General features: G+C 34.5%; 2 protein-coding genes and 1 long non-coding RNA gene across 3 annotated transcripts in view; 1 reads left to right on the top strand and 2 right to left on the bottom strand.

The window, feature by feature from the left end:
* LOC143051533 (uncharacterized) overlaps positions 1-25,476 on the top strand; it is a 621,634-nt gene that overhangs the window by 151,159 nt on the left and 444,999 nt on the right. The gene's annotated exons all lie outside the window — the stretch shown is intronic.
* Positions 668-23,776, bottom strand: LOC143051964 (uncharacterized). The gene is made up of 2 exons (XM_076224942.1): positions 23,479-23,776; positions 668-793 (listed from the first exon to the last, which is right to left on the bottom strand). The coding sequence occupies exons 1-2, from the start codon at positions 23,701-23,703 to the stop codon at positions 668-670; spliced, it is 351 nt and encodes a 116-aa protein (XP_076081057.1). The 5' UTR covers positions 23,704-23,776.
* LOC143050954 (uncharacterized) lies at positions 13,151-23,152 on the bottom strand. The gene is made up of 3 exons (XR_012970508.1): positions 23,050-23,152; positions 15,172-15,279; positions 13,151-13,700 (listed from the first exon to the last, which is right to left on the bottom strand). It is a non-coding gene; the product is annotated as an uncharacterized LOC143050954 (long non-coding RNA).

The following is a 25,476-nucleotide window of genomic DNA, read 5'->3' as shown; positions in this document are numbered from 1 at the left end:
CACATAAGTGCTACTTCATAGTTCTATATATATTTCCTTGAGATGAAAAAAAAAGAAAGAAATGCAAATGTAGAATAAGAATAGATCTAGAAAAATGTAAATTTTAAAGTGTCTCTAACGAGAACAACGATAACCTTAGTACGGTTCAATAGAAAAATCTAATGATAGGATCGTAACTTTCACATGCAATTCAATTGAAATCTTACATCTTTTGCGGTAATAAGGATGAAATCTCTCTATAAAAAATAAAATTGTCCTGTCACCTCAGCACATGTTAAAAGAGGCAGAACAAATTTCCGGCGCCAAATAATATTCAATCGCAGATTTAAGTCAACAGTTGATAAAAATAAAATGAAAGAATTTTGACAACGCTCAAATTCAAGCTTAAATATGAAAAATCTATCAAATATACCAAGGGTATATTGTTTATAAGAACCGATTAATGTTTCTGTATCTGAAGTACGTTATAGCCAATAAAATCATTTCACAAAAAGCATACGAATCGGAGGCGGATACAGGACATTATATACAAGGAGCGGGGAGTAGCAATAAGAGTTGGGCTTGTAAAAAAATGGCTTCTGCGGGGAAAACTTTGTAATATGTTTCAAAATTTAATGTGTAGATATTTAAAAGGCAAAAAATTGACGAGACTAAGATTACCTGGTTTTCAATAAGCTTTATTTACCTTATCACTGTTCCTTGTGTCTATCAGGGACGAAACATCTCCCATCGCACTATCGTTTGCGGTGCTTGTACTTGGAACCGGACTGACCTCTCTTGCAGTAACATCTCTCTACAACAACAAAGCATGTGCAATTGATAGTTCAAATTACTAATAGTGTTTTTGGAACGATACAATAGAACTAATATACAGAACATGCCACACATTGAACTCATCTGTAGTACGTGTTTTGCATACACTTTTATGACTATTTTGAGATACAGTAAAGCCCCAGTTACGGGGCGCCGAATGGGACTCTTGTGGTTTTGTACAAAATTCAATTCTGTCATAACAAAATTAGAGGAATATCCTTATGATTGTTATTAATTCATTGATTTATTGTTTCAGATCTCCATCATTTCTGATGTCAATTAAAGATATAAGAAAACAGTGTTATACTCATTTATGATGGAGATGACTCAACACTTTTGAGAACTATTGACATAACATTACAACATGCCTGAAGTGAAGTGCCCAGTACCGGATTGACAATATGAGACAGATGATCTCGACGCTGTTGTGGTTGCAGCATTGCTAACAACTCATGCAACAGTTCACTCTGCAGCCGCTGGTGCTATCGTCTCAGCAAAAGTTGAAAAAGTAAAACGTCCAACTGTTGCATCAGCTGGTTCCAGTGAAGATTGGACATACTTTGTCTCTCGATGGAAAGACTACATACAAGCAACTAAGGTCAGTGGCAAAGACCTTGTTATTCAGCTACTTGAATGTTGTGATGAAACTTTGCGACGAGACATTACAAGATCTGCTGGTGGATCACTAGTTGACAAATCTGAACAAGAAGTACTTGCAGCCATGCGAACTCTGGCAGTGAGAGAAGAAAACACTATGGTAGCACGTGTTTCTCTCCATGGCATGACACAGGATCGCGACGAGACAGTTCGTTCATTTGGAGTCAGACTTAGAGGCCAAGCCAGCGTTTGTAAATTCACATTACAATGTACAGGATGTGAACAAAATGTCGACTACACTGAAGCTATTTTACGTGATGTGCTTACCCGTGGACTAAGTGACCCTGATATTCAGTTAGATCTCTTAGGAGACAAAAATCAGGATATGACACTGGAACAAGTCTTCAAATTCGTTGAGGCCAAGGAAGCCGGTAAGCGTTCTGCATCACGCCTTCTTGATTCACATGGCGCTGAAGCCGCTTCTAGTTCATATCGTCGAAAAAGAAATGCCAATGTAGCCAAAGACACCAAAAAATATGATAACAACAAGGTTGATTTATGTGGTTATTGTGGAAAAAAGGGACACGGAAAAAGTGCTCCACCTAAAATTAGGCAGAAAGAATGTCCTGCATACGGACACACTTGCAAAAACTGTGAACGTGACAACCATTATGAATCCGTATGTCGAAGCAATACCAGTAAGCCAAAAGTGAAACAAAATGAAGAATCTGAAAGTGCTGTATTTGATTCTCTTTGTGCGGCAACTGTGTCCCCTTTAGGGAAAAGAACAATCCAACTTGATCATCATCTTTACTCGCAGATGCATAACACATGGATTAAACGACCATCACTTCCCAAGCCGTTCATCAACATAGTTGTTAAAGTTGTGGAGGAGGATTACAAGCAGCTTGGTTTTCAAAACTCTTTATTGTCTCAACAGAGAAGTACAGTCATACCTGCAATGGCTGACACTGGTTGTCAAAGTTGTCTTGCTAGGATCAAAGTGCTTTACAAAACTGGACTAACAAAACGTGACCTAATACCGGTAAATATGCAGATGCATGCCGCAAACAATAAAAGCATTGTTATACTTGGGGCCGTCATTATCAGAATATCAGGAAAGAGCCAAGACAAGAACGAACTAGAAACTAGACAAATTGTGTACATCACAGACAGCTCAGACAAATTCTTTCTCAGCAAAGAAGCTTGCATTACACTTGGTATAATATCAGAGAACTTTCCTACTATTGGTGAAATTACCGGAAGCGTCACTGATACCTCCGCACTGACAAACGATGAGAACAGGTTTACAACACAAATTGACTGCAACTGTCCAAAGAGGCAATCACCTCCTCCGATACCAGTGAAACTTCCGTTCTCACCCACAGAGGAGAACGTTCCTAAACTCCAAAACTTTCAACTTGAACACTACAAGTCAAGCACTTTTAATACTTTTGAGCACCAACCACTACCACTTATGGAAGGTCCACCTTTGAAACTTATGATTGACCCTAAAGCAACATCAGTTGCATGTCATACTCCTGTTTCAGTTCCCTTGCACTGGCAGGATGACGTAAAAGCTCCATTGGACCAAGACGTCAGGCTTGGTGTTATAGAGGCCGTTCCAGTCGGCGAACCTGTAACATGGTGTCATCGTATGGTTATATATTCTAAAAAGAATGGAAAATCGAGACGCACAGTAGATTTTCAGACCTTCAACGCCCACGCAATAAGGGAAACACATCATACAAAATATCCTTTCCATCAGGCAAGATCAGTCCCTCGTGGCAAGAAGAAGACTGTATTTGACGCTTGGAATGGTTACCATAGTGTACCCATCAGAGAAGAAGACCGACATCTTACCACCTTTATCACTCCATGGGGAAGATACAGGTACAAGACTGCTCCTCAAGGATACATTGCATCAGGTGATGGTTACACAAGAAGGTTCGATTAGATTGTGGCCGATGTGCCACACAAGACTAAATGTGTCGACGATACTCTTCTGTGGTCTGATGATATTGAGGAAAGTTTCGTTCAAGCTTGTCATTGGTTGGAGCTTTGTGGAAAACATGGAATAACTTTAAACCCAGAAAAATTTCACTTCGCGCAAGATACAGTTGAGTTTGCTGGATTCGAAATAACAAACGATAGTGTGCGCCCTTGCAAAAGATATCTGCAAGCAATATTGGATTTCCCTACACCAAAGAACATAACAGACGTTCGATCGTGGTTTGGCCTTGTCAATCAGGTTTCGTATGCATTTAGTATGGCCGATCGCCTAAAACCATTTCGTCAATTGATCAAACCTGGAACACCATTTCGTTGGGATAATCAGCTGGAAACTCTCTTTCAAGAAACAAAGACTGTTATTGTTAGCGAAATCGAGGAAGGAGTACGCATATTTGACAAATCCAAACCGACTTGCTTAGCAACTGACTGGTCAAAATCCGGACTTGGATTCTGGTTATTCCAGAAGCATTGCAATTGCCAAAAGCTTCTGCCATTCTGTTGTAACGAGGGTTGGAAAATTACACTGGTAGGCAGTCGCTTCACTCATGGTGCTGAATCAAGGTATGCTCCAGTAGAGGGTGAGGCTTTAGCTGTTGTTGACGCACTGGATAAAGCCAGGTATTTCGTTCTTGGTTGTGAAGAACTAATTATTGCCGTAGATCACAAACCACTGCTCAAAATGTTTGGTGACAGATCACTTGACCAGATTGCGTTACAAGTTCAAAATGATGCATGTCCCAGGAGCAAAACATCGTGCTGCCGATGCCGTTTCGCGGAACCCAACAGGAAATAATTCAGAGGAACTCAAGTTAATTGATGACTTAGCATTGATTACAGAAGACAACAACCAATTTGATTACTTGTCATTTCAGACTATTCAGCACAATTTCTTGTCCTCAATTATGAAAGACGATTGTTGTGATGCATGTTCAGATGAAGAACTTCCACTTGCCGCAGCCTCGTCAATAAACACCTTACAATCAATCACCTGGAACATGGTACGTGTTGCTACCAACAGTGACGATGATATGGTTAAACTGGTAGAAATAACCGAGAATGGAATGCCTAAATTCCGCCATGAAATGCCATCCGAACTTCGTGAATAATGAATTCTTCCAATTTCGAGAAGACCTCTACACAGTAGATGGTGTAGTCATGTATAAGGATCGCATCGTAATTCCTCCTGCACTCCGCACAAATGTCTTGACAATACTCCACTCAGCACACCAAGGTGTAACATCAATGATGTCAAGAGCAGAGTCTTCAGTCTTTTGGCCTGGAATAACCCCAGCTATCACTACTCTACGTAATGAGTGTTATCAATGCAATCGAATGGCACCATCACAACCATGTGCTCCACCAACACCACCTGTGTACCCAGATTATCCTTTCCAATGTTTGTGCGCTGATTTCTTCCATTATAAAGGCGTCAATTACCTGGTGGTCGTAGACAGATATTCTAACTGGCCAATCATTGAGAGGGCCCACAATGGTGCACAAGGTCTAATTGACTGTCTACGAAAAACATTTGTTACTTACGGAATACCCGATGAGTTATCTTCAGACGGAGGACCAGAATTTACTGCCTCTACAACAAGGCAATTCCTTAAAGTATGGGGAGTGCATCATCGCCTTTCATCAGTTGCTTTTCCGCATAGCAATTGCAGAGCTGAAGTTGGCGTAAAAACAGTCAAACGTTTAATCACTGATAACACTGGACCAAACGGTGAAATAGAAACTGATTCTTTACAACGAGCGATTCTACAATATCGCAATACACCTGATAGAGAAACAAGATTATCACCAGCTATGTGTGTGTTCGGACGCCCTATTCGTGATTTCATCCCAATTCTTCCTGGTCGGTATAAACCGCATGACACATGGCGTGACACTTTATCGAAACGCGAGGAGGCTTTGAGGCATAGACACATGAAAGTAGCCTAAAAACTTTCCGAACATACAAAACAACTACCTCCATTGACTATTGGCGACCATGTCCGAATCCAGAATCAGATCGGTGCGAATCCATTGAAATGGGACAAAACAGGACAAGTTATTGAAGTAAGACAATTTGACCAATATGTAATACGGGTTGATGGATCGGGTAGAGTTACCCTTCGCAACAGAAAATTTATTCGGAAATACGAACCAGTGAACAAATACCCAGAAAGGATATCAATTGACACTGATTTGAAATTAATAGCCAAACAAATAAAGCCAGTGTTTCATGAATCATCTCCTAAGGGCAAAACAAAGCTCTCTAGTGCTCCCAGTGCAGAAAAGAACGTGCTCACAGAAGACTTGTCTACTTCACCAGATGAACAGAATTACGAGGATCGAGACTCTTGTGAAAATGAGTCATACCCTACAGATATTGCGTTGAATCATTCACAACTACCAAACGTGCCAACAGCAACAGAGGGTCTGAAAACGCCCATTTCACAAAGCACTCCGTTGGATTTGACACAAACTAATTCGTCGCCGCCTAAAGAAGCTTCAACTCCAATCAGACATTCCAGTCGTCAAAGAAAAGAACCGTTATGGCTCCAAGATTACGAACATTAGTTTGAACAATACATTTCATATAAACACTTTGTTAATACACTAGATCAAAAGAGAGGTCTACTATTCATCGGTCATCGTTATATTTCAAATGGACATACCAATGACTTGTGGGGGGATAGAGGAATATCCTTATGATTGTTATTAATTCATTGATTTATTGTTTCAGATCTCCATCATTTCTGATGTCAATTAAAGATATAAGAAAACAGTGTTATACTCATTTAAAAATCATTTTTGTCTTACAAAACTATGTGATACAGACTTGTTTTATGAGAACTTCAATTTTGTGATGACAAAATTCATTTTTGTAGACAAAATTCATTTTTGTCATGACAAAAGTAAATTTTGTCAAAAAGGTATGCAAATATAAACTTATTTGCATACAAAAATGACTTTTGTTACCTGATATGGAAATTAAAACACAAAAGTCAATTGTGTTAGACAAGATTCAATTTTGTGAGACAAAATTGACTTAAGTGAGACAAAATTGACTTTTTTGAGACAAAATTGACTTTTGTGAAGCAAAATTGACTTTTGTGAAACAAAATTGACTTTTGTGAAACAAAATTCGATTTTGTCAATTTTGTCTCACATGTGAACACAAAATAGACTTTTGTGAGACAAAACTATTTTGTCTCACACAAGTCAATTTTGTGACGACAAAATTGACTTTTGTGAAACAGATTTGACTTTTGTGAGACAAAATTGACCTTTGTGAAAAAAATTCTCACTTAAGTCAATTTTGTCTCACAATATTGTCTCCCGTAATTTTTGAAAATTCTAAAACAAACGTAAGTATCGAAAGTTGAAACGAAGTAGAAACCTAGTAAATACGTATCAAAGCTTAGCGTAACGTAACAATTCGTGGTGGAAAAGTGAGTCTATATACCGGTACACGTACTTCGCAGGGGTGTTAAGGTCGTTTCAAGAAAATTTCCATTTTTATACACTAGAAAAATCATATTGAACTCAGAGTGAGTATTCTCTGTCTAAAAGCCAAAATACACGTCATATGAGTAATCGGGGGGAAAAGGGTTTATCCTTATTTATATTACAATCTTTTATTTTTAGAAAAATATAAATACACTAGTGTCACGTGACTTCAAACTGAAAGTAAAGACATTTCCCAAAAAAGTCAAAAGTGCAGGTGCAAGATGAAATCGGATCGCCCTGATTTTGGGCTCGTTGTAATCAAGATAACTTGTTTTACTGGAAAAATGCTGCCACTTAATTTTCATTAGAGGTTTTGTAATTAAAAAACAATAAAACATGGAGAATTTAATCGATTTATTGATGTTTTGGCACTTCGGGTTGTGAAATTTCTTTTACACGAACGCTATATAACTAGTAGCAGCACTTTTCGAAAAGTTTGAAATGTGGCCTTTCTACCAATACCAGAATGAAGTGGGTTGGTATAGCTCTTGCACCTGCACTTTTCAATTATTCTAACATGTAGTAGCATAATCTTCTTCTTCTTCTTCTTCTTCTGGAAGTCCACCCTATCTGCAGGGTCACCGCATTTAAAAATTTTGTTTATTTTTAAAATTGCGTTGTTTAAAATTTTATCTACTGGTTAAAATTTAAAATAATATTAACAGTTAGAATAGGATGAAACTAAAAATTAGTTAAAACAGGAACTTGTATGTACACTATACATTTAAAATTATAAAATGGATAAAAGTAATCTTATCAGTTGTTTATATTCTCTTAACAACGGAAAGTGAAAGGAACTACTAATCTGTACTAGTAATTGGTTAAATTTATGGACTAGTATGGTTTCTTAATAAGTTTAAATATATGTAGTTAAAAGATAAAATGGTAAGGGATACTAATAAAACAAGAGACTTGTAAAAATTAGTTTTAAGTAAAACAGTAGAGTTTGTCAATAGAATTTGGGTCTATAAGATTTTTTACAGGGGTAATTAATACGTATGCTCTAGTTATGGTTTAACTATGAATTACTTAGTATTAATTAAGTATATAGACAAAGTAGTATAATACTTGTTATATGTTACATTCCCACGACTGACAGCCACTTGTAGTTTAAGCTCAGAACTCAACTGATTGTTCATTTGTTTTCCAAAAGTTGGGTTCTTTTAGCATGCAATGCATAGATCCAGTCTTTGCAGATTCGTTCTAAGTCTCTCTGCTGAGGCACAGTTATAAGGTCGTTCCTAGAACAGTCAACCAACAATTCTAGAAGATCCTCATCAGAATCAATTATACTGCAATAGTGGATATGATTATCCTCTAGTAGGGATTTTAGTCTATCTTGATGAATTTTTCTCACACAATTCAGACTTTCACAGTTGATTAGGAAATGTTTATAATCCTCAGGTCCTACCATGCACAATTTGCATTCTGCAGATTTTGTTCCGTCAAATCGGTTGGTAATACTTTGGGTTTTGTAAGTTCCTGTAAGTATCCTGGATTTTATTATCCCTTTGCTAACATCTCTTTTATTATCTCTGACACTGCTCCAACAGAAGTTTGGTTTTTTAAAGTTCCAGTTGTTTACTTCCATATATTTGAGTGTTGATTTGCTTCTAGCAGATTCGGTCCATTTGTTTTTCCAGGTTTTGTCTATAACTTCATGAGTCAATCGTTTCCAATTTTTCTCAGGATTTAGTATAATCTCATGTGCGGATGGAAGATCATAAGATTTGAGAGTTCTGTCCACATTTATATACCAACTATTTGATTTATCATCTTTTGTAGCTAGCTGTCTAATTCCAATTTTACACTCAATTGAGTTGGGATCTTTTGATATTCTTAGAAATAGGGAAATGACAGCTTTATGTACGAGTTGCTCAATAGATTCGGCTCCGAGTAAGATATAGATAGCAGCATCTGCAGTTCTTTGTGGTAAGGATAGAATTTGTTTAAAAGTTTTTTTCTGAAAAGCTTCTAATTTTTGTATATCGGTTTTAGTAATGTTGAGAATTTCAATTCCATAGAGCATTTTTGGTATAACATAAGTCCGCCATAGTTTATACGATAATAGTGGGTTTATACCATTTATTCCATGTAATCCAGCTCCTAATAGGGAATACATTGTAGCTCTTGCAACAGAAATTCTATTCTCTACATTTGGATTATTTTTCTCTTGTCTTTCAATTCCTAAATGTTTAATGTTTTGCTTTTCGTCTATTTTTTCATTAAAAAGTTGAAGATTTATATCTTTATTCTTCTTGTTAATCATTAGAATTTCAGTCTTTTTGCTGTTTATCTTTACTCGATCGTTTTTGGTACAGTTTTCAATGATGCGTAGTTGGGTTGAGGCATCATGTTCTGAGCCAGCACATAGCATTATGTCATCTGCGCACGTTGGGCAACCCACATAATTGGTTCCAATTTTAATTCCTATGTTTGTGGATTCAAGAGTATCGAGGATATTCTTATTATAGGCCTTGTAAAAATTGGCAGAGAGAATTCCACCTTGTTTGACTCCCTGCTCATTCACAAATGTTTCCGAGATATATCCTTGAGATTTAACTTGTGTAGTTGTTTTGTTATATAGTTCCTTAATTAGTAACCATGTAGCTCCATTAATTCCTTGATGATATAATTTCCAAAATAGGTGTATATGGTCTACCACGTCAAATGCTTTTTCTGCATCCAGAGTTATTAGAATGAGACACTCGTTTTTATTTTTGGCTTCGTTAATTGCTTCAGAGATGAGAAGAGCAATATTAATAGATGATGCACCTTTAGTGAAACCTTTCTGAAGCTTGTTTTGATGTTTATTTAGTGTACCCTCAATTCTAGCTCTAATACAAAGCTCCAAAATCTTACAAATGATGGAAATGACTGTGATGCCTCTATAGTTGGATGGTATAGTAGGGTCTTTGTCCTTTTTGTGGACAGGGGTCAGCAGACCTTTTTTGATGACCTCAGGAACATGCTTTGTATAGAATATATTGTTAATTAAGGTAACTAGGAATTCAGTCAACTCTGTTCCACCATAAATTAGATGTTCTGCAGTTAAACCTTCTACATCCCCAGCCTTTTTTCTTTTTAATATTGAAATACGCTTGGTGATTTCTGTTGAGGTAACAGGTTGAATTGTTATTTCTTGGTTTTCACAGATGTTGACAATGGTTTCCATGTCTAGCTTGACAAGATTATCATGACCAATGTTGAAGTTAGGATTTGGATTGGTTTTGGCTAATTTTTCAAAGTGATCTTTGAAGACGTTATTTATCTCGTTTGGAGTTGATGCTTCTTTTTCTTCAGTTCTAAGGGTGTGCGTGAACTGAGAAGAAGAAGACCGTTGAGTTTTAATAAGTCGAAAAAATAGATCCTTGTCCCTATCTGAAGCCATCATGATTTCTTCATGTAGTTTAATTCTTTTGTCAGCCGTTTGTTGCCTTTGAAATGCACGAAAAAAGCGTTTGAATGACCCTCTAGTAGTCGGATCGGCTGACGGGAAAACTACGTGTATATTTTGTTTTCACCGGCGTTTCATTTAACAATATGTTTGTGCGAAGTTTGAAACAACTATTCTCTTATTGCTATTTAAATTATTGAAGGCAAAAAACCATAATTATTCAGGTCATTAGTATACACCCCAAACGTGCATGCAGCCTTCCCCCCTTTTTTGTTCAAATCCGGAATCGCATCTCGGGTGCTTGTATAGTTCTTGTTCTACAAGTCAAAGTTCAATATATAAATTAATTTAATAGATAAGCCTACAAGGTCATTATTTTACACCCCATACGTGGGTTACATGCATGTAGTGTTGGGTCATGAAGCCTTCCCCCCTTTTTTTTGTTCAAATCCGGAATCGCATCTCGTGTGCTTGTATAGTTCTCGTTCTGCAAGTAAAAGTTCATTATTTAAATTTAAAAAGATTAGCATACTAGGTCTCTTCTAGTGTTTGTGTATTGTGAATCATTAACATTTTAATGAAAAAAGCTGCATTTATAAAGAAGTTGGGTGTGTCATTGGTAATGTTTAAATTATAAATATACTTAACTCCTACCTGCATCACATCAATAGATCGAGATTTTATTTGTTGAATATCTCCTGCTTATCAAGTGTGACTGGTATCAATTGTAAATCATGATTTGTCACTTTTAGATTCATTCTGGTGATTCTTTTGCATCTATTTTCACCAGCTGCTATGCTAGTTTTTTTGTATGTCTTGCTTTTTTTTTTATTATGTCGGACTCCATAGTTATTTCCTGCGTCTTATTACACAGAATATTCCCTTTCAACCGATCTGGAGCAGTATTTGACTTATTCTAATATCCTTACAGTTACTTGGTAAAATTATTCTGCCCTACTTTTACTGATTTTATTATTTTTGTAATTCAAAGGCATACATTTTAAAATTTGTACACCAGCATTAACATGGGGGATATAATTCCTTTGTTCATAGAATGTGTGAGTTTCAATATTTGCACAAAATACCTTTTCGAGTAAAGATTAAAAGATAAGACATTGAGTACCCCAAATTTAAAAAAAAACTTTGTGCTCTATAATTTATGCTCCCACTACATGTATATATATATAAAGCGAAATACCAGTTTGAAAAATTATTTCAAATGTATACATTGTATATGACTTATTTTAATCTCATCTGATTTGTTTCAGTTTTAGGTACATGTACAGTGTACCTATGATTCAATCTGCAGCCTTGTAAATATATCATCTTAATTTCTCAACCTCAAAAGACATCAAAGAATACAATTCTATCATGAAGTTGGAAATAGTGACCTATTTTTTACTGCCGCTCATTTCATATTAAATTCCTGCCTTCTGTGCAGTGTCCACAAATACAAATGGACAGCAAAGAAATAGTCGTATGTGCTTATGTGACATTCAGCACAATCAATCAATTGTGTTTTCATTATTAAGTGCCATAATATTTTAATTCAGGTTTATCATGTTCATCTTAAAGATGTTAAAATCAGAAAACTTATTTCCAATCACCTGCTGAGATTGGAGTCAACTGAAATGGTATTTCTTTTCTGTTCTAATAGAAGAAATTTTATGTACCAGAATATACATCTAAATACGGAAATAACTAACTTAATATAATTTATACATAACCACAATCCCGAAGTGTCAGATCAATCAGAATGAATCGATTTCCATGATATAGGGTAAAGGACAAAATAGTCAGATGGAAACTCATAAAATGATACAATGTATGTACGGGTTAACCATGTTAAGGCTTATAGAACTACAATGTACTGCCTACCAAAAATCATGGGTTAATCTTTACCTGACCCAATCACAAAAAATAACACAACTTAATTGTTAATCAAAACTTCATTGGCAATTATACCACATCATCCTTTTTTTATTCAAATTCTAGCTGTACTACATAATTACATGTACATGATGTATGATACATTCAAATTTAAAATATATAGAAGGTAATTTCTGTCTGTGTTGGGAATGCTGTTTCATTGCCATACAACTGTACAAATGTACATGTAAAATGTTTTATGTATGCATATGGTAATATAATGCAGTACATGTATATCTAACATCATTTGCTAATCTTGCTAGATATAAGAATTTTTTATACTGTGGAAATATTCAATCACAAGATTCCAAGTATACCATGTATACCAGTAGAAAATTAAATAAATATGAACATGTATGTAAATGTACATACATGTATGTACAAAAGAGCAGCTACATGATAAATGCAAGCAAAGAAAAATTTCCAACATTTTTTGGATCAAACATTCTGTGGTCACAGTGGATGTTACATTTGTACATTTGTACAGAGGTCTCGCTCAGTATTGAAGGCCAACATCAATATGACCAACAACTGCAATCAAAACACTTTATAATGCTTTTGAACATTTTGTAAACCTGTATAGCGAGTCTGTGTTTTGAAATGAGATTGAAATATAAACCATGACAAAATATGATTTGCTTGTTCTCTGGTGGCTAATACATGTATATGACTAGATGTTCTCTGATTGAGAGTTGTTTCATTGGCAATCAAGTACATAGGTGGTGCATCAGTGAATTACATGCTTACATTTGTACATGTAATTTGTATATGTCTGAAATGTACATATGATACCTGTAGGTTTTCTGGTAGGATTAATATCTATATTGAATTAATTTTTACATCGGTTTCCTGTAATTGCCATAAAAATAATAAAACACTCATAGAAGTCTTATAAATGAATATTTCAAAATTCCCCTTTACCATGTTTACAGTTCAACTGAATATCATATGTCTATCTGTACATCTCTCACTCGTCTTGGTTAGATATTGCAGATTTTTTAAAACATTTCATGAAAGAGACATAGAATTACATTTCTGACATCCGTGAAATACAATATTTACACTGAAATCCTTTTTGAAACTCCTATTTTAAGAATATTCACAAATCTCCAAACTGCCTTTATTATGTATATTTGGTATTCCTTTTAACTGAAGTAAAAACTCTTTAAGATGGTATACATCAACTTCAATAATGATGAAAAAGAAGTTAAATTGTCCAATTAATAATATTCCTCTCTCTTTCAGCATCAATACACTAAATTCCAATTCATTTGATTTTGAAACAGTCAATGCTTCTACTTAGTACGGTGCATAATGTAGAATTGCTGTCATTTTTCTATTTTTCATGGACATATTTGGTGGCTTTCTAAACAAATTTTAATCAGATCTTCCATAATGGCCATGATGAGTTATAAGTAACTTTTAACTGGTGTCTGACTGCAGGTCTTCATCCCTGAAATATGAAAATGCAAATATAATACAAGTACAATGTATATATCGAATGAAATTTCAATATATGAGAAAAGTAATCAAATGTTAGTGCAAACATACTTCTTCAAAAAAGTACTGTTAAAATGCTAACAAAATAATTCTTGTCCTTTTTTACCAGTAGGAATGTCTTCATTCAACATTTGAACAAAAAAATAAATTTTCCAAACACATTTCAATAAGGCGCACTATGTAATAAATATTTAAATATTATGTTGAGATCATTATTTTGTATCTCCTTTTACAAATGTGAACAATGACAGGAATACTTCAATATCAACATGTTCAATATCAGTTATCCACAAGAAATTTTAGCTACATGTAGCAAGTTCAGTATATTATTATTATCATGATTATAGGCGTATCTGTCATGTCTGTGTAAATAAATATTATTGCTGGTACATTTATATACAGACACTTCATTTTGAATTCAGAAATTGATCATGATTTATATTAAGTACATTAATTATTGTATTGCAATTTTTGAAGAATGGAAAAAAAAGTGAATTTGTAGGATACTTATACAGTGTTATACAAGTGAATCTTATTTACTTGTATAAGTAAACAAAAAATTGGCATAGTTATGTCCCTTACACATTCAGAATGTTTTACATTGTACTTGTTTTACTTGTACAAATGTATATGTAAAAAAATCATCCTTTTTTCTTTCTTGTATTCTTGAGATTTCTTTGCTCTAATCGAATTTTAAATTGTGCACTCTCTGCAGATGTCTTTACCAATCATTTAAGTGTAATTTCATAGACAATGAAAATCCCATTTGTCTGTTATCTTCACAACACTGCTCATTTACAAGCCTATTTAAAGGCACAAATATACAAGATCTTTGCTCAATCAGTTTCTTTGATGGATTTATATAATGCGATGAAACATTGAACTTAAAATAAAAAAAAAATTGAGCCAAACTTGGAAAAATCATTAAAGGCATGATTCACATCTCAAAACTTGAGGATTTATTTAGGATTGAAAGAAATGTTTACATGGTTTACTTGTACAAGTAAATTTTTGAGAAAATTAAGGCTAGATTATTCAAACATTATCTATTTACTTATACGTGTTATATGTGTATTTTTTTTTACTTCTTCAAGTAAATAAAATAAACTTGTACAAGTACATGTAGTACCCCTGACTATGTATGTGTCTGTAATATTTAATTGAGCACTTGTTGTTTGTTTGTTCATTCACTTTTTTCTCACATAAATAAGGCTATTAGTTTTCTCCTTCAACAGGTTTATTAATATTATGATTTGGCGCCTTTCAGAAGGACAATGTGGCAGAATGTGTTTTCTCATTGTTGAAGGCCATAAGGCCTAAATGATGACATATAGTTTTTAATTTCTGTTTAACTTAACCCTTCAGGAGAGCCGTCCCATTGTACATGTACAATAGTTAGATAATTGCAGGATAAAACAATTTACCTGTCTATAATACATGTAATGAAGCTCTCCAAATTCAAACCATTGCTTTATATTTCATCACAGCTTGAATGGCATACTGTAACCTCAATCCTGTTATTGTCAGGTGACCTAAAAAAACTAGAGGCTCTAAAGAGCCTGTGTCGCTCACCTTGGTCCATGTGAATATTAAAGGAAGCAGATGGATTCATGACAAAATTGTGTTTTGGTGATGGTGATGTGTTTGTTCATCTTACTTTAAATTATCTCTATCTATAATGAACTTGGCCCATTAGTTTCAGTGGAAATTGTTAAAAATTGACTATAAAGAACAATAACTCCTAAGGGGGTCAATTGAACATTTCTGTCATGTTGACTTATTTGTAAATCTTACTTTGCTGAACATTATTATTGTTTACAGTTTATCTCTATCAATAATAATATTCAAGATAATGACCAAAAACAGCAAAATTTCCTTAAAACTAACAATTCAGGGTCAGCAACCCAACAACGGGTTATCCGATTCATCTAAAAATTTCAGAGCAGATAAATGTTGACCTGATAAACAATTTTACCCCATGTCAGATTTGCTCTAAATGCTTTGGGTTTTGAGTTATAAGCCAAAAACTGCATTTTACCCCCTGTTCTATTTTTAGCCATGACGGCCATCTTGGTTTGATGGCCGGGTCATCGGACACATTTTTCAAACTACTAACCCAAAAGATGATTGTGGCCAAGTTTGGATTAATTTGGCCCAGTAGTTTCAGAGGAGAAGATTTTTGTAAAAGATAACTAAGATTTACGAAAAATGGTTAAAAATTGACTATAAAGGGCAATAACTCCTAAAGGGGTCAACTGACCATTTCAGTCATGTTGACTTATTTGTAAATCTTACTTTGCTGAACATTATTGCTGTTTACTGTTTATCTCTATCTATAATAATATTCAAGATAATAACCAACTAGAGGGTCCAAGGACCCTGTGTCGCTCACCTGATATTTTTATTTACAATTGTTGCATGATAAATGCAACTGTTGTACTGTTGTTTAGTTTCAGAGATATAATACTAAAGAGTGCATTTGAAACCTATGTTTTATTTCAGCCATGTGGGCAGGCAGGGTCATCATACACAGTGGTCCCTGGATATCCTAGTGGTGATTTAAACCAAGTTTGTTTAAATCCGACAGTTGTTCAGGGGAGAATTTTTGTAAAATTTATCTAACAAGAAATGCAAAGTAATGAGAAAGTTATGAAGTAGTTTTGTTGTTGCCCCCCCCCCCCCCCTCCCCCCCCCCCGCCTTTGCCAAAAAAAACAAAAAGGTAATAAAAAATTATCATATATGGGCAATCTATCCTATAAATGATTTCTGCAAAATTCAGTTGATTGTGCAACGGTTGTATAGCCAGCTGAGGTCGTTAAAAACTCTCTTTCTTTTGTTGTTGCAGATAGATCTTGACCTGATAAACAATTTTACCACATGTCAGATTTGCTCTAAATGCTTTGGTTTTTGAGTAATAAGCCAAAACTGCATTTTTCCCCTATGTTCTATTTTTAGCCATGGCGGCCATCTTGGTTGGTTGGCCGGGTCACCGGACACAATTTTTAAACTAGATACCCTAATAATGATTTTGGCCATGTTTGGTTAAATCTGGTCCAGTAGTTTCAGAGGAGAAGATTTTTGTAAAAGATAACTAAGATCTACGAAAAATGGTTAAAAATTGACTATAAAGGGCAATAACTCCTAAAGGGGTCAACAGACCATTTTGGTCATGTTGACTTATTTGTAGATCATACTTAACTGAACATTTTTGCTGTTTACAGTTTATCTCTATCTATAACAATATTCAAGATAATAACCAAAAACAGCAAAATTTCCTTAAAATTACCAATTCAGGGGCAGCAACCTATCAACGAGTTGTCCGATACATCTCAAAATTTCAGGGCAGATAGATCTTGACCTGATACACAATTTTACTACATGTCAGATTTGCTCTATATGCTTCGGTTTTTGAGTGATAAGCCAAAAACTGCATTTTACCCCTATGTTCTATTTTTAGCCATGGCGGCCATCTTGGTTGGTTGGCCGGATCACCGGACACAATTTTTAAACTAGATACCCGAATGATGATTGTGGCCAAGTTTGGTTTAATTTGGCCCAGTAGTTTCAGAGGAGAAGATTTTTGTAAAAGATAATTAAGATTTACGAAAAATGGTTAAAAATTGACTATAAAGGGCAATAACTTCTAAAGGGGTCAACAGTCCATTTTGGTCATGTTGACTTATTTGTAGATCTTACTTTGTTGAACATTTTTGTTGTTCACAGTTTATCTCTATCTATAATAATATTCAAGATAATAACCAAAAACAGCAAAATTTTCTCAAAATTACCAATTCAGGGGCAGCAACCTATCAACGGGTTGTCCGATTCATCTGAAAATTTCAGGGCAGATAGATCTTGACCTGATAAACAATTTTACCTCATGTCAGATTTGCTCTAAATGCTTTGGTTTTTGAGTTATAAGCCAAAAACTGCATTTTACCCCTATGTTCTATTTTTAGCCATGGCGGCCATCTTGGTTGGTTGGGCGGGTCACCGGACACAATTTTTAAACTAGATACCCCAATGATGATTGTGGCCAAGTTTGGTTTAATTTGGTCCAGTAGTTTCAGAGGAGAAGATTTTTGTAAAAGTTAACGACGGACGACGACGACGACGACGACGGACGACGGACGACGAACGACGGACGCCGGACGCCAAGTGATGAGAAAAGCTCACTTGGCCCTTCGGGCCAGGTGAGCTAAAAAGAGCAAAATTTCCTTAAAATTACTAATTCAGAGCCAGCAACCCAACAACGGGTTATCCGATTCATCTGAAAATTTCAGGGCAGATAGATCTTGAACTGATAAACAATTTTACCCCATGTCAGATTTGCTCTAAATGCTTTGAGTTTTGAGTTATAAGCCAAAAACTGCATTTTACCCCATGTTCTATTTTTAGCCATGGCGGCCATCTTGGTTTGATGGCCGGGTCACCGGACACATTTTTCAAACTACTAACCCAAAAGATGATTGTGGCCAAGTTTGGATTAATTTGGCCCAGTAGTTTCAGAGGAGAAGATTTTTGTAAAAGATTACTAAGATTTACGAAAAATGGTTAAAAATTGACTATAAAGGGCAATAACTCCTAAAGGGGTCAACTGACCATTTCAGTCATGTTGACTTATTTGTAAATCTTACTTTGCTGAACATTATTGCTGTTTACTGTTTATCTCTATCTATAATAATATTCAAGATAATAACCAAAAACAGCAAAATTTCCTTAAAATTACTAATTCAGGGGCAGCAACCCAACAACGGGTTATCAGATTCATCTGAAAATTTCAGGGCAGATAGATCTTCACCTGTTTAACAATTCTACCCCATGTCAGATTTGCTCTAAATGCTTTGGTTTTTGAGTTATAAGCCAAAAACTGCATTTTACCCCTATGTTCTATTTTTAGCCATGGCGGCCATCTTGGATGGTTGGCCGTGTCACCGGACACATTTTTTAAACTAGATACCCCAATGATGATTGTGGCCAAGTTTGGTTTAATTTGGCCCAGTAGTTTCAGAGGAGAAGATTTTTGTAAAAGTTAACGACGACGACGGACGACGGACGACGGACGACGACGGACGACGGACGACGACGGACGCCGGACGCCAAGTGATGAGAAAAGCTCACTTGGCCTTTTAGGCCAGGTGAGCTAAAAAGAGAGAATGTAGTTATATACTTTTTTTTTTTAATAAAGGAGCATGAAAAATTGAAAACAACACGTTCAATAATTTCATGTGTCCATAGCACTTTTCTGGCCAAGTCTGGATTTACCTTCATCAGGAACGCTCAAAGCCAAACATTTAAAATCCAAAGATGTACAAGTAGTGAAAAAAATTACAGAGCTATATGTCATGTATGTCAAAAATAGTATGAACCTGTGTATACATTGTAACATGTATAATCATGATAATGAATCATATATTTTTTAAAATAAAGAAATCACTTTTGCCATACAATAGAAATACAATGTAGGAAGATGTGGTGTGAGTGCCAATGAGACAACTCTCTATCATGTACATCCAAATAACAATTTATAAAAGTAAACTATTATACATGTAGGTCAATGTATGGCCTTCAACACGGAGCCTTGGCTCACATCAATAAACAAGCTATATAGGGCCCCAAAATTACAAGTGTAAAACCATTCAAACAGGACAACATACGGTCTAATCTATATAAAAAACAAGAAACGAGACACTTATAAATTACATAAACAAACGACAACTACTGTACATCAGATTCCTGACTTAGTACAGGTGCAAACATTTGCAGCGGGATTAAACGTTTTAATGTTTATATTAATGCAAATTAAATTAACCCAGGATATGCATGTTGCTAATTTTTGCTCGTCTTAATATAATTTTTATGATTAATAACTAGAAGTGCTGAGAACACTGCTCACAATAGCCAGCCCCCTCCCCCACAAAAAATATAAAATAATATAAAACAAACAAGTGAATCTGTGAGCTACTGATCACTTTTGATACCCCCATACACTTTAAGAATTTTAAGGTACACAGGAATTTGTTGAGTGGTGAATATGAAAAAGCATCACACGGTATCATATAAACCCTCAAACCAAATTTTAGAAGTCCTTGTTATTTTCCTGAGAAAGATGCGACGAAAAAATATTCAATTCTGGAACAGACAGACAGACTGACTTTAATATACCGTCAAAATTGACCGTTTCTAAACAGGCTGTGGCCTTTTCCATTTAATAAAATGATATGATTTGCATCCGTTCATGCTTGTACACACTTGTCTGTTTCAACAGAATACACAGCTATATTACAAGTGGTTTTTTTCCTGCCTCTTGGACATGAGGTCTCGCAATGAAAATTTTACAAATACCATTATGGCTCGATTCTGTTTACTGGGGATATATATAGCTGAACACTGAACAGGGACACAGTTCAGATATTTGATATCATTCATGTACTCTAATTTTAGAGGGAAAGTGAATGCAGTGATTATTCAATTTTAATACTGATAATAATTATTATATATATAAAAATAATATGTCATGTACATGATGTATGTCAAAAGCACGAGAAATTAAAGAGTATGACAGGAAACATGGAAAATAATAAGGGGAAAAATGAAGCACACATCAAGTCATCCTACTAAACGCGAAACATAGAAGATAAAACGTCTGAACACGAAAACAAGTTGGTGACCTTCTGCTATTATCTGTTCTATGGTTGGGTTGCTGTCTCTTTGACACATTTCCCATTTCAATTCTCATCATTTTAATACAAGGGACACCGAACATATGTTCTCATAGTTTATGACTTTATTCATTATAGGTTGAAAAATACAGGAAAAGTAGATGTTTATGAAGTGTCCTATATTTTGACTTTAGTGGAACCTTAATCTAATCTCTTAGAGCACAAGCCATGTCCTCTGCATTTTAGTATCATGTATATATCTCTAGATTGTAATACCTGAAAGCGATAAATTACACTCAAGTCGTGTTTTGTCCTGACATTGGATCATATTGAATAAATTTTCCATTTGTTCTCATCAGTTTCTTCAACCAGGTCGTTATAATCTCAACTGACAAGTGCACGGCTACTTCAGTTATTTTCAATTAACCAACTTCTTCTTCTTCTTCTTTTCTGTATCTTCCTCCTGCTAATGAGGAGCACATCCAAACGGATTTTAAGAAATAGTTGGCTTATATTACACGGGCACAAATATCAATATAGAATGTGAGGCTTATGTTACACGGCACAATATAATCCATTTTAAAAGTATTCCACATAGAATGTTATTTAAAACTTCTATCATAAAACTATGGACTGTTTTAAATGTTAATATATACAGACTAAAAATTTCAGACTGAAATTTTTAAAAGCTAAAAAAAGTTTTTATGTAAACGGTTTTGTAATCAGCACAACATAGCAAGACAAGGCCACTAACATTTGCTACTGTTAATCTAGCAGGTAAGCCAAGCCACACAGATTAAGCCATTCAATAACGCTATAGTTAAGCATGCTAAAGTCCAAGCACACAGATGATATATAAACGATAGCTATTGATTAGTCACTATGGTTAATACTGAGTACATACATGTACATATTCTCTTTTGTTTTAATCTATGTTCATTGCGTTCAGACGCTTTACATGCATATCATAGCACATTTTACGAGATGTTGACTCTATATTGTTCATAAGCTCTGCATCATAAGGCAGATATTCTCCAGTGAGTTTCCTACAGTCTGTTATCAATTGGCATATAATGTCTCTATCACGAAACTTGTTATTCCACTGAATGCTTCCAATTTTGTTCACTATCTCTTGCTTGATGGTTCCATAGTGTTTTCTACGGATACCTTCGAGGACAGGACATCTTGTAATGAAATGAACAAGGTTTTCTTCTTCAATCCTGCAAATGGGACAGTTTGAATCAGCATTTTCTATTTGGAATTTTGCCTTATTTGCTTGAAGCATATAAGTTCCAGTAAGTATTCTTGCTTTAATTATTGCCCTTTTTGTTTCTCCTGGTAGATTCAGAGCTGTGTTCCACACTGCGTGAGTTTCTCCTATGTTTATTGAGTTAATATCCAAACGATGTAGAGTTGATTTTTGAGAAATTTCTGTTTTTATCCATTCTTGCCAAAATTTTATGATTGCAGATCTTGTTGTATGTTTCCAATTAATTTTAGTTGGTGTGTTTTCCCAAAGTTCCTCTATAGTAGGCAGATTATATTTATTTAAAATAGATTCAGTTCTTTCTAGAAAAGTTCCTTGATTAACTTGCAGACGATATTGCCGTATTAAAATTTCTTTTAGGTTTTGATTTTCTGATGTAAGTATGGAATGAAGAAGACTCAGTTGACGTTTGTGAAGCTCAGCTTCAAGTGGAAGGGCACCAAGTAAAGCATAGATTGCCACTGTCGCTGTTCTGACAGGCAGAGATTGGATGTTTCTCAGGAATGTTAAATGGAAGTCGCAGAGTGCTTTTAGTTGCCTTGCATTTAGCGGAAGGACCTCTAAGCTGTAAAGGAGACGAGGCAATATATATATTCTGTAAATATTGTAGGACACACGTGGGTTCAGACCATTTGTTCCATGAACGCCTGTTTTCATTAGCGAGTAGGATGTTCTACGTGCCAGACTTATTCTTTCTTCAACATTTATAAAATTTTCATTTTTGGCAGATCTAGTTAATCCAAGATGAGTGGCCTGGTCTGATGTTGTTATTTCCCTGTTCCCCAATTCCCATGCTGACAATGTCACTTTTCCACTATTAGAAGAGGTTTGATTTTGTTTTAATAGAACACTCTTTGTCGGATGGATTGTATATTGATGGTCCTTTGAGTAGGTGTTAACAGTGTTCAACATAACCTGCATGTCCTCATCCGAGTTTGATAGTAAAAGTATATCATCAGCACAAGTTGGACAGCCGGAATAATTAGTTCCAAGGTGTAGTCCTACATTTGACTCCTCCAATTGTATTAATAAATCTTCAATATATGCCTTATAAAAATGAGTTGATAGGATACCTCCTTGACGGACACCTTGCCTTATGGGGAAACTGGTACTGTATTTCCCTTTCCAGTTTATTCTTGATGTTAAGTCATGATACAGTTCTTTCTTGCAAACTGCAAGCTTCGCAACTACATTGATTTTCCAAATAAGGTAAACAGGTGGGCGGAGCTTAAACTCCGCTTGCTATTTTTCTTTGATAAATACAGCTTCCACTCAAATTATTCCCATTTCTTAATGTGAAAATACATTATAATATGAAAAAAAGACACCATATGACATATATTTCATTATTCATGCGATACGCGTTCCTTACCTATTGCTACATTTGTTACTGTGTCTGCAACGTCAAAAGTCGCCCGCCATTACACATTCTGATCTAGATAGGGGAAATAACTCCTGCACTATTTTTTAATTCGGTTTTGCGGGAAAACCACCTTAATGTCGCTGCGTTATATATACGTAACAAACGTGATAAGAACGTATCACAAACCTAGTTAGACCTAGCTTTTAAAATAACAGCACATTTTTTTTATTCAAAACACATAGTTGAAACGTAGCATTTTGAAACGTAGTAAAACGTGACAGTATGACTGGGGCTAGCCTTTAGGTCAGTTCAAAATATATATAGATATTGATGTATTGAAAGTTTGACGATAGTATAAAATTGGACAATTGTTTTTTAAGAGATAGTAAAAAAAAAAATTTACTAGTACTTATCATTTACGTTATCACTACTCCTTACCTCCATCAAAGACGAATCATCTCCTATAGACTCGTCAGGACACACACCGGTTCTTTCCTTATGATTTGGAGTACTAGTTCTGTTGACCTTTTTTAGTGGTGGTATTTCACTTTCTTCAGAGTCGGACCCATCAAAACTCGGAAGTAAACTGTTTCTTTTTTGGACTTTATGAGGAGGAGTTTCATCATCTGATGGTTGTCTAGAAGTTGACGCTGACATCGACATGATGTGAATGAAGTTGGAATCTCTCTACTCGCGCGATATATACTTGAAATTTTATTGTGCAAACCTTGATAGAATGGACACTTTGTGATGTAACTAGGCAGGGATGATTCCACTATATAGTTTAGGGCCGCTTAGCGGCCCTTAAATCTGCCAGCGGCCCCAAAATATGTTTGTGAATATAAATTCCCAATTCAGGAAAATAAAATAAAAATCCGTATTTCCGGAAAAGTTTCAGTCACCGATTACGGCAACTATAATTTGTCATAGTTTGTCGTCAAAACGTAGTAAAATCCGAATAAGAATGCTGACTATGATCGCATTTTATTAACAACAATTTAATTATGTCAACATTGAACTTGAGGTAAACAATTTTAGCAGCCGGATTCAATTGAATAAAATGTTATGGGAGTATTTGAATTCGCAAAAGTGGATCGCTCAGCATTGCAAACATGCTTTTTGTCAAAATTGGTGTCAAAGCAGACCTCGGCAAAGAACAAATTCAAATTTGGTACAACATTGATGAATAAATTTTAATGGGTTCCGATCTTATAAAAGCAGATCGCCCAGCAGAGCCGGTTATGTAACCTGATTAAAACTTGTTTTGTAAAAGAAATTATTTTATATTTTGCTCTATTTCCTCAAAAGACAAAAGTTTGCGCGTTTTTGAAAATAATGTTGATGATAGACCATTCATGAAATGAGCCCCAGCGGTTTTTTTCAGTGGTTAATACGGCATGCCATTTTTGCTATTCAATCTAACTTCAAGATATCTCATAAACTTTATAAGATATCTTATATAATAGTTCATTAGATATCTTATATAGTTTGTAAGATATCTTATATAGTTTGTAAGATATCTTATAAAGTTTATAAGATATCTTACATAGTTCATGAGATATGTTATAAAGTTTATGAGATATCTTTTATAGTTTATAAGATATCTTTTATAGTTTATAAGATATCTCATATAGTTTTCTTTATCATATATCTTATAAACTATATGATATATATTATGAACTATATATAAGATATCTTATATAAAGTATATTATAAGATATATTATATACTATATAAGATATATTATATACTATATAAGATATCTTATAATCGATATTAGATATCTTCTTTATTATATAAGATATATATTTATATAAGATATCTTATAAAAAAGATTATTTAAGATATCTTATATATCATATTAGATATATTATTAGAGACATCGTATAGAAATTATAAGATAATTCATATAATATATCTTATATAATTTTCTTAAGATGATATCCAATAAACTATATAAGATATCTTGTATAAAAAATGTTGATAAGATATTTCATATACTTAATGAGATATCTTATAAACTTTAGAAGATATCTTATAAAGTATATAAGATATCTTATAAGTATATAAGATATATTATATATTCAATAAGATATCTTATAGTTTTTAAACTTTATAAGATATCTTATTAAATATATAAGATATCTCATATAATATAAGATAGCTTTAAAAAATTAAATTATATAAGATATCTCATATATCAAATTAGATATCTTATAAAAATCTTATATGTTATATAAGATATCTCATATATTATGAAATAATTTGAGATAATTTGAAATTCGAATAAATAGCTAAACTGCTTGCCATAGGTTTATGTTAGCTGGTATATATGCCTTGTTTACCAAAGTTAAGATGATAGTGCATAATGGTATTTATGTATTACAAGAGGGACGAAAGATACCAAAGGGACAGTCAAACTCATAAATCTAAAAC

Source organism: Mytilus galloprovincialis, chromosome 11, assembly GCF_965363235.1.
Source record: "Mytilus galloprovincialis chromosome 11, xbMytGall1.hap1.1, whole genome shotgun sequence".
NCBI lineage: Eukaryota > Metazoa > Mollusca > Bivalvia > Mytilida > Mytilidae > Mytilus > Mytilus galloprovincialis.
Note: the sequence above shows the minus strand (reverse complement) of the source record. Positions and strands in the feature narration are given on the sequence as shown.